The 10,711-nt window shown below is 46.7% G+C and overlaps 1 protein-coding gene across 17 annotated transcripts in view; it reads right to left on the bottom strand.

Moving 5' to 3' along the window:
- Window positions 1–540: 540 nt before the first annotated feature.
- Window positions 541–10,711, bottom strand: part of LOC115507498 (C-C chemokine receptor type 3-like) — a 31,100-nt gene continuing 20,929 nt past the window's right edge. For 16 of the 17 annotated variants that reach the window (XM_030305896.1, XM_030305902.1, XM_030305935.1 and 13 more), the window contains one exon: window positions 541–2,028. In XM_030305896.1, coding sequence (XP_030161756.1) covers window positions 938–2,028 — 1,091 coding nt within the window. In that variant the 3' untranslated portion in view covers window positions 541–937. Of the gene's footprint in view, window positions 2,029–4,852; window positions 5,322–10,711 lie in introns of those variants that run through there. The other variant, XR_003966726.2, reaches the window with a different exon arrangement.

Here is a 10,711-nt window from a genome sequence, read left to right as displayed (position 1 = left end):
CTTTATTCTCTACACTGAACATATCAAATCACAGTTCTTCTGTTGAGTCGCTCATGGGAAATTTGGTCATTCGGTGTAAACAGGAAATCCATTCACTATTAAGAATACTCAGGGCAGGAGTGGAGGGGCGCCTGGCTGGCTCAGTCGGTAGAATGCGTGACTGGATCTCAGGGTTGTGAGTGCAAATCCCGTGTTAGGTGTGGAGATTACTTAAAAATAAAATCTTAAAAAAAAATAAAAAGAAGGAAGAAGGCTATCTGGGTGACTCAGTGGGTTACGTTTCTGACTCTTGGTTTTGGCTCAAGCCATGATCTCATGGTTCGTGAGTTTGAGCCCCGCGTCGGGCTCTGTGCTGACAGTGAGGAGCTTGCGCCGGAGTTTCTCTCTCTCTCTTAAAATAAATAAATAAACTTCAAAAAAAAAAAAAAAAGAATACTCGGAACAAAGGTGACGTGCCATTATGCTGCTGGAGAGTACATATACAGAAGCTAAAAAAAGAAGGAAAAGCCTTTTCATCAAGCAAGGAGAGAGCTAGGCACATTAAAAGTATTGCGACTGATTTATTGTATTTTGTGAAATACGTTTCATTTATGCAACAGCTGGCTAAAGTTAAGGTTTAAACTATAAAACGATTTACCTGCTCATAGCTGCATATAGTGACTAGCTAACACTTGGGTACATTACACTGGATGTAACTCTTCCGAGAACCGAGCAAACTTCTGTGTGGACGGCAAGTGAACTGACTAACTAGTGACCCCCGTTAACGCCCGGGGCACACGGGTCTGCTGACCCCATTGTGTATACGCTTTAATGTCTTTACAAGTTTCGGCATCGAGCTAGAAGTTCAAAGGGCTGGCGCTAAGGTCAACGCGATGGACTTAATGTGTTTCCTTCATCTGCCCGGCTCATCCGCTTTAGGTAATTTTCCGCATCTGGCCTAAAAGACAAAAGAGAGCTCCTGTTCCCCCGTTGATGGGGAGCCAGAGCTGGCCCGGTCTGATTTCTCGCTGGGAAGGAACGGGATGTATTTGCCCAGGTTGGTGGCCACGTGCCTGCGGAAGAAGTGGCTGAGGTGCTCCCGGAACCTCTCCCCGACGAAGGCATAGATGACGGGGTTAACGCAGCAGTGCGTGTAGGCGATCACCTCTGTCACCTGCATGGCCACATCGAGCCATTTGCTCTGCTCACAACTGACCTCAAAGAAGATCGTTTGGAAAGCAGAGAGAAGGAGGACCAGGTTGTAGGGGGTCCAGAACATGAAAAAGACCACCATGATGACAAAAATGAGCCGGATGGCCTTGTACTTGGTTTTATTGGGGCACCTCAGCAGTGTCCTAATAATTCCCGCGTAGCAGACGGCCATGATGAGCAGAGGCAGGGCCAGACTGAGGATGTTCATGCTCAGAGCATGGAAACGCTTCCAGTTATCCTCTTGGCCTCCTGGATAAAGAGGCAAACAGATGTACTGTTCAGCATCATTTTGGGACTGATGGAAGATAAATTCAGGGAGGGCTGCTATCCCTGCCAGGCCCCAGGTGAGGACGCTCATGATGATACCGAAAGCGACGGTCCGGGTCCGCAGGGCGAACACGGCGTGGACGATGGCCAGGTACCGGTCTATGGTCAGCAGGATGATGAAGAAAATCTCGCTGTACAAGCCCATGTAGTAAAGCCCGGAGAGGAGCTTACACATGAAGTGGCCGAACACCCAATTGTTCCACCTGCTGTAGTGAATCCAGAACAGCAGCGTGAACAGGAAGAGCAAGTCAGAAATGGCCAAATTGAGCAGGAAGATGTTGGTCATGATCCGGAGCCTCCTGTACTTTGTGAGGATCACCACCACCATCGCGTTGCCCAGCAGACCAACCACGAACACCAGGGAGTACAGTGGGGGCAAGAGGCGGGACCCCAGCTCCTTGACGTTGATTTTTTCACATGGCAGCGAGAACTCATAGTCGAACAGTGTGGTCCTGACAGACGCATCCGCTGTCACCGGCTCAGTTCCGGCCATCAAAGCCTCCATTGTCCCTATGATAGAAAGACAACGACGACGACGACAAACAAAAACAAAAACAAAAAACAACCCCACAATTAGGTACGGTCACCCTTGGCGAGCCTCGCCCATTGATTTATCCATTTACCCACAAAACCACATATGATTAAACAACCTAGATACAACCTAGATACTTAAATGATCTTTAGCGCGTGTTTAGAAGTATGTCCGGGATGCTGTGCGGGGAGGCGTCAGGCATGAAAGATGTGAAGTTTTGAAAGTCAGCGCGATTCCCCAAGGGAAAAGAAACAGAAAGGTGGTGGATGGGGTGAAGAAAGAAGGCGTTCATTTCTGCAAGTGTTTGAAGAAACACAAAACAGGAAAAAGCAGGCTGGAGAGTGATAATAATAATATTATACTGATTATTGTCGCCATATCTTTTCAGGCATTTTGAATTCTATGTTTTACAGTTTATATACGACTTTTGAAATCATCTCGCCTGTTTCAAAACCAAATGGTTGCAATCATAGCGATTGTTATCAGTACAAAGAACTACCCCTCTCTGTGGCTCCTTAACAATGCGCCGTTCATCAGAGCTGATGGGGAAACTCTCGAAGCAGTTTAGTAATTTACCCCAAATCCTCTAACAAGTAAATATAAAAGTTCAGGCTAGATTTTCAGTTTCATCGTCCAGTTTTCTCCTCACTAGATTCAAAAACAAAAAATCACTAAGTTTAACTTTTGGGGCACCCGGGTGACTCAGTTGGCTGGGCGTCCGACTCTGACTTAGGTCACGATCTCGCGGTCCATGAGTTCAAGCCCCGCGTCGGGCTCTGTGCTGACAGCTCAGAGCCTGGAGCCTGCTTCGGGTTCTGTGTCCCCTCTCTCTGCCCCTCCCCTGCTTATGCTCTGTCTCTCAATAATATATAAGTGTCAAAAAAGTTTTTCTAATAAAAAATAAAATAAAATAAATACACATTAAAAAAAACTGTTTAACTTTGAAAGACCTCACCATTCTAGTTGTTACCAACTATTATAGCCATTACAGTTATAAGCAGTAAACAAAGGCTGCTTCCCTTTTCCTGCTTCTCATAATGCTGAGATAATCCAGTCATATGCCAACAGCAGACCCCCTAGAGTCCCTGCTTCATAAAGTCCCTGCCGAGTAGGAGGGTTAGGCTAACGGAATTTCTTAGCAGATTTGATGTTTTTTAAACAAGGATCCCTAAAGCCAGTGCCTGCTTTTATGATCACAGACTTCACTGGAGAAGAAGGAAAGACAGATGAGGAAGGAGTTCCTGTTCATCTCTGCCCTGTCTCCTTGGAAGAAGTCCTACTGACTTTCTCCTTTCTCTGAGGAAGGGACAAGTATAAGGATGTGACCATAGGTCAGTGGCATTTCTCAAGGTAAATCTCAGGAGTGCAATAATTAGAGCCAATGGCGAGGCACTGTCTTTGCTTCTTAATAACATAATGGGACCCCAAAGGTCAGCGCCTGTCAAGGTCCTGGGTAGTCAAAGCGAGATTGGACACGGGCAGGAGGCATCCCTGGCCATTCCTGCCACCAGCTGTAGGACTTGGGGGCGAGAGCTGAACTTCGAGCCTCATTTACTCATCCCGCACGTAAGAATCATGATACCACTTGAAGTTATGTTCAGGATCAAGTAAGATCAAAAAAGCTGTAAAATTCGTAGAAGCAGAACCAAAAGGAAGGCAATGAGAAGATGTTTCATATCAACGTAGGAAGAAATAGGGTCTCTTAGAACTTAATCTATTTTCATGGCTCTGTCTTAGGGCAGCACACTGATAAGTAACACACTCAGGCTTTTACGTGGAAAACGGCACTGAAAAACAGCTGATTGTATGATCTTTTCAGCATTCTTACCCCTAATGGCACAATCCACAGCCTCTGAGGGAAAAAAATACCTATTATTTTGTCCATCACGCATTTATAATCACAGAGAGCATGCCTGTAAACTTTAATGCCGAAAGCAAAAAATAAACAGAGTCACTTGCTCCCAAGAGCAAAAGTATAGAAGCCTCTACTTAATATTTCTATTATCTTTCCTTTTCTCTGAGGCTGATCTAAAAACAAGTCAAATTAAAAAAAAAAAATTCACTGGGGTTTTGTTCAACTCGATGATCATAACTTTAATTTGTGTGTCACTTTCAACATGACCACGATCAGACTGTAGAATCTTTTGGGGGTTCTGGGGTGCAAGGCACAGGGAGGAATGCAGGTTCTCTGGAGTCAGAAGCCAAGTCCTTTGACGACTAATTACATGGGGTCAGAGATACAAAAACTGAAATGGTTTTCATCTGTCTCCATAGTCCAGAGCAAAATGAATATTTAGGTCTGAAACTGTCAAGAGGTTTGAATTAGGCTTTCAAAAATGTCTTTTTGGGGGCACCCGGGTGGCTCAGTTGGTTGAGCATCCGACTCTTGATTTCAGCTCAGGTCATGATCTCAGGGTCGTGGGATCGAGCCCCATGTCCGGCTCAACGTTGGGTGTGGATCCTACTTAAGATTCTCTCTCTCTCCCTTTCCCTCTGCCCCTCCCCTGCTTGCGCTCTGTCTCCCAAAATAAATAAATAAATAAATAAATAAACATTTTTTATTTTTTTTTCTTTTTATTTTTTTTTTCAACGTTTATTTATTTTTGGGACAGAGAGAGACAGAGCATGAACAGGGGAGGGGCAGAGAGAGAGGGAGACACAGAATCGGAAACAGGCTCCAGGCTCTGAGCCATCAGCCCAGAGCCTGACGCGGGGCTCGAACTCACGGACCGTGAGATCGTGACCTGGCTGAAGTCGGACGCTTAACCGACTGCGCCACCCAGGTGCCCCAATAAACATTTTTTAAAAAAGGTCTTTTTGCATTTTTGGAAGGATGGTACAGTAACAGCCAACAGGCAGCAACAGTAAAGAAAAGCAAAAACACAAAAGTAAAAACCACCCCAGATTTCACCACTACGAGCATTTCTTGATGCAGATATGCATGCACGGGTGCGAGTTTTACCAAAAACTGCATTCCCACTGCCTTAGCTGGTTCTCTAAAACTGCTCACAGGGCACCTCAGCTACGCAACGCAAATGAAGTTTCTTCAGTCTCCAAAAACGATTTGGACCTTACCAGCTTTCCACCGGGCAGCAGGAAGAAGGATTCACAAATTGCAGTCCAGAGTGGTTTAAACTTAGCCTGACCCATTCATTTGAAGGACGGCTTTAGTTTTTCTCATCCTGTTTACGTTGCCAGCTTATTAATTTTGGCTTCTCATCTCCTCTCATTGGGCCTTTCGAAGATGGCAGTGGAGATGTGGGGGAGGGGCCTGCAGGGGGGGAGTGGGAAGAGGGCGCCCTGGTCTTCTGTCAGTCCTAGTCATGTGGCTGGTGTCTGCTGAGGAAGGGCCACCTGGTCCCGACCCTGAACTTTCTGCCGGCACCTGTTGTTTTGTGGCTCATGGCCTCACGATCCATTCATTCTCAGCCATCCCTGGGCATAGTGACCTCTGCAGCCCTGGCTGGCGTGGGGGGCCCTCTGTGGCCTGCCACGTCATCAGGCTTCTGGCACCTTCTCCTGAACTGACAGGCACTGAGCAGACACACTGCTCCTTGACTCCGTGTCCGTGCCATGGACAAGCCCAGGGACACTCGAGGGTATGGATGAAAGGATTTTTCCCCCTGTCCACCAGCTTAACTGTGCCGGCCACCCATGTGAATAAGAAAGCGACTTGCAGAGAGGAGGGTCTGCGAGGGCCCCCTCCCCAATTTATCAAACAGCCCTTCACACCCTCTAACTCTGGTCAAAGCCTGGATGGGGGAGACAGGAACCCCCCGAGCACAACTGCTTCCTTCGGTGACCTTGGACTCTTCCTCTCGCAATTCCTGGAGTCAGAAGGAGAGGAGCCCTCCCCCTCCCCCCGTCATCTAGAACTAGAGACTCTTCTTTAGAAAATATATTGAAGTTTGGAATGTCAAAAAAAAAAAAAGTAGGGGCGCCTGGGCGGCTCAGTCAGTTGAGCCTCCGACTTCAGCCCGAGTCATGATCTCGCCGTTAGTGAGTTCGAGCCCCACATCAGGCTCTCTGCTGTCAACTCCGTGCTTTGGAACCTCGGTTCCCCTTTCTCGCTGCCCCTCCCTCGCTTGCACTCTCTCTCAAAAATAGATAAACATTAAAAAAAAAAAAAAAAGTAAGTGATGTCACTCCATCAATGCTGGTGAGGTTGGGGCAAGCCGAGAACAATAAGACATTGCTGATGTAATGTAACTTGGTTCAACAAGTTTTTGAAATGTTATAAACAACAAGAATCAACTACTCTGAGGAATTTACCCCAAGGGGAAGAAATCCGCCGAATCAAATCACAAGGTACAGATGTTCCTTGTGGCCTCGTTTCGTAACAGAAAGAAACAAGAGAAATGGAAACTGTTGAAAGGTTTGACACATGAAGGAGATTTTGAACAACTCGTAGTCCACTGATGCAATAGATTATTCTACAGTCACTAAAACTAGTTCACTAAAACCAGGTGGAATCACCAACAAGTGGTCGTGGGAAATGAAGAGAATATAAAGTGCGTGTAGTAAGACCGCGACATCGTGAAACTGTGTGCATATAAAAAGCAATGAGTAAATAACGAAAATAGTTGTAGAAGGGGGGGACGGTAATTTTTAAAAACTTTTTAAATGCTCATTTTTTTTTTAATTTTTTTTTCAACATTTTTATTTATTTTTGGGACAGAGAGAGACAGAGCATGAACGGGGGAGGGGCAGAGAGACAGGGAGACACAGAATCGGAAACAGGCTCCAGGCTCCGAGCTGTCAGCACAGAGCCCGATGCGGGGCTCGAACTCACGGACCGCGAGATCGTGACCTGGCTGAAGTCGGACGCTTAACAGACTGCGCCACCCAGGCGCCCCAGTGCTCATTTATTTTTGAGAGAGAGACAGAGCATGAACAGTGGAGGGGCAGAGAGAGAGGGAGACACAGAATCCGAAGCAGGCTCCGGGTTCTGAGCTGTCAGCGCAGAGCCCGACACGGGGCTCGAACTCACCTTAAGATCGTGACCTGAACCGAAGTCGGATGCTTAACCGACTGAGCCACCCAGGCGTCCCAGGTAATTTTTAAAGTTGTAAGATGTGGAAGTTGCCTAAATTCCCTTACCAATTAAACTGTCACTAACGGCAGATGCCTTCTTCTAGCAAGGACAGCTGGAAGATTTGGCAAACACGCTTTCTCAAGGTAAGTGGGTTGAAAACGTGGGCAAATTATAAGCTGAAGCACGTACTCATCAGCACCTGAAACCACAACCTGAGATCTAAGAAACTTGACGTGGAAGTCACATGAGGTAGAGAGCATTTGAATTTTGTTTTAAAGATCTTAATGTTTGGTTTTCCTCTTTGAGCTTGGGTGGAGTTAACATACAACCACCAGACTGGGGGAAGGGAGATTTTTCTTAGAAATTTCTCTTTAGGGGGCACCCGGGTGGCTCAGACAGTTGAGCAGCCGACTCTTGATTTCAGATCAGGTCATGATCTCCCGGCCTGTGAGTTGGAGCCCTGCATCAGGCTCTCTGCTGTCAGCCAGGAGCCTGCTTGGGATCCTTTTTCTCTCTCTCCCTCTCTTTCTCTCTCTGCCCCTCCTCCACTCTCTCTCTCTCTCTCTCTCAAAAATAAATAAACATTAAAAAAAAGTCTATGATAATTGAACCTTCCTCAGGCCAAACATTTCACATAGTTTGCTTGATCTCACAACTTTGCAAGGTAGGTTTTCCCATCCCCACTTTATAGATGAGCAAACAGAGGCTTGGCAAAGCTTGGTCAGTTGCCTGAGGCTATTCTGTGCACAGCAGAACTGGGACTTGATCCTGTGCCCTTTTGCTCTAAAACCCACGCTATTATCGCGTTGGGGTTCCATTCAGTGAGGACATCCACATCCCAGATGTCATGAATGTTTGTATATATCTTAGTATCTTTGCGGTTCAACATTTCATACCTACGCATCCCTAACCCACTGTGAATTTAGTTTGATATGTGGCACGAAATGCCATCTGTTTTCCTTCTCTGTAAATGGGTGAATAACCACCCTCTCCTCCTCAGGCTTCAAACATCACCTTTGTCACATATTCTTCAATATTCCTGATTCCATTTGCATGCATTCCACTAAACCATTGGACCTAAGCCGGAAAAAGATAAAAACAGGAGACTTTCTGAATACGTGTGGTCTTGAAGGGATTAGAAAATGAACATTTCGGGGCGCCTGGGTGGCTCAGTCGGTTAAGCGTCCGACTTCGGCTCAGGTCACGATCTCACGGTTCTGTGGGTTCGAGCCCCGCGCCGGGCTCTGCGCGGACAGCTCAGAGCCCGGAGCCTGCTTCGGATTCCGTGTCTCCCTCTCAGAGAAATTCCCTAACTTATGATCACACAGAGAGCAAACGGCTAAGTTGGGACTTGATCCCCAGTGTTCTTGACTCAAAGAAACCTGGGCTCTCTATAGCCTCACCTGCCCGTCAGCATCTGCCCACAGGACGGGGACCTTTGGCGTGATGGTGGGCTCCTTTCTCTGGGCATCACCTCCTCACTGTGGGTGTCTACTGTATGTGGAAGTCATGACTCTCCACAATATTAGAGCTACAGTCTATGGCAGCCAAAGCCAGAGATATACCCTGAGCTAATCGTTTGCAATGTTTCTCGGACTTGTCTGAATGCTTTTTTTGCTTTTAAGATTTATTTATTTTTGAGAGAGAGAGAGCGCAAGCAGGGAAGGGGCAGACGGGGGCAGGGGGGGTGGCGCGGACAGAAGATCCGAAGCAGGCTCCGTGCTGACAGCACAGAGCCCAACCGGGGCTTGAACTCGCAAGCTGTGAGATGATGACCTGAGCCCAAGTGAGATGCTCAACCGAACTGAGCCCCCCCCAGGCACCCCCTGAATGCTTTTAGAAGTAAAGGCGAACGAGTTCTTGTCGGCTGGGTGAAAAACGATACGGCTAATGTGAAACCCGTTTTGTAGGGGCGCCTGGGTGGCTCAGTCGGTTAAGCGTCCGACTTCGGCTCAGGTCACGATCTCGCGGTCCGTGAGTTCGAGCCCCGCGTCGGGCTCTGGGCTGTTGGCTCGGAGCCTGGAGCCTGCTTCCGATTCTGTGTCTCCCTCTCTCTCTGCCCCTCCCCCGTTCATGCTCTGTCTCTCTCTGTCTCAAAAATAAATAAACGTTAAAAAAAATTTTTTTTTAAAATCCATTTTGTAATGAAACTTCACTGAAGGGGAAATCTGCTGTGCCTACTGATGAAGAGTGCTGATCCTTGACAGCAGGGGGCGTTTGCTTAAAACCAGGAACGGCAGGTAGAAGGCCGCAGGCCGAATGATTACGTCAGTTTAGTAAAGTCACTACTCTGGCTTGTGGGTGTGTAAGTGCTTTGTCTCTTTAGCTCTCTCAAAAAAAAAAAAAAAAAAAATCAGAGTTCAGAAGAACAAGGAGGACGCAGCACGAGAGACTCAGAAGGAGTGGACGGTGAGGTAGGAACCAAACCAGGAGAGCTGGCGTCCCAGAAGCCAAGCAAAGAATGTATTCCGTGGACTGAGGAGTGAGGTGAGGATTATCTGAACTAACACGTTCGAGAGCATCTAGAACACTGGCCCAGCGTGTATGTTAATACACGCCTAGAACTGTGTATGAACTCTCCTCCCCTCCACCCGTTGACCTTTGTTTTTCAAGTTTTTGGGCCCTTCCAAAATGTCTAAAATCTTGTCCAAGGTAGTAAAATATGACTTCAGAAGAGCAAACATTTCTTCCATCTGAACAGAAATGCTTCTCTTTCCACAAATATCCGGTCTGTGGTCCATGACCCAAGGTTCTAGAAAACTTACAATGATTGGTATCCAATGGTTTCAACCAGACATTTCAGCCTTCGTTAACATCTTTAGTTATACTAAATGAGGACTTTGGATTTCTAGGAATAAGTTTGGACCTCAACCAAATTAAATAACCTGATGGGAACGCCGGATTATTTTAATCCATTTCCTTACCGACAGAGAGGTATCAGAGGTCAGATTATCTCTCACAAAGATGACAGGTAGGGGATAGAGACAGAGACAGATGATTGATAGATAGATAGATAGATAGATAATAGATTAATCCCTGGCAAATTATGGAACCAGGAATCAGGGGAGTTCTACTGGGCACTTAATTCTGCCCACCTTGGGGATGCCAAGAAATCATCACTTCCCATAATCTGCAGACAACTTCCATTGACTTAATCTAAATTTACATGACAAAAGTTGTTTTTTTTTTTTACAAGAGTAACATTTTTATTTCAAATGTCATGATATTTATGACTGAGTAGGTAATAGACACAATCATATGGTTCAAAACCTAATGCTATGAGAAGATACACAACAAAAAGTCTCATCCTACAACACATCCCCATGTGTCTCTTCCCCGTCAAGAACTGTGAAGGGTCTAAGATCTTATCCTACCTGTAGGCTAACAAGTAAGCCTGCCACTTCCTCGCGGATACCAGCAGAAGGCACGTGCCCATTAGATAAAGGACACAGGATGTATTGCTCATGGCACAGCAGACACGTGAACTTGAAGTTCACGGTTCTCCCTGCCCCCAAGTCGCACGGGGCCCACGTACAGCAGATTTGCCTCACAGCCGAGGAATCTGAGTCCAGCAACCTCCAATCGTTCATACGGGCCTGACAACAAGCCTGCCCGGTCTTTGCCCA

This window comes from Lynx canadensis, chromosome A2 (assembly GCF_007474595.2).
Source record: "Lynx canadensis isolate LIC74 chromosome A2, mLynCan4.pri.v2, whole genome shotgun sequence".
NCBI classification, from domain to species: domain Eukaryota; kingdom Metazoa; phylum Chordata; class Mammalia; order Carnivora; family Felidae; genus Lynx; species Lynx canadensis.
The sequence above is the reverse complement of the archived record's forward strand: the minus strand, read 5'-3'. Positions and strand labels throughout refer to the sequence as shown.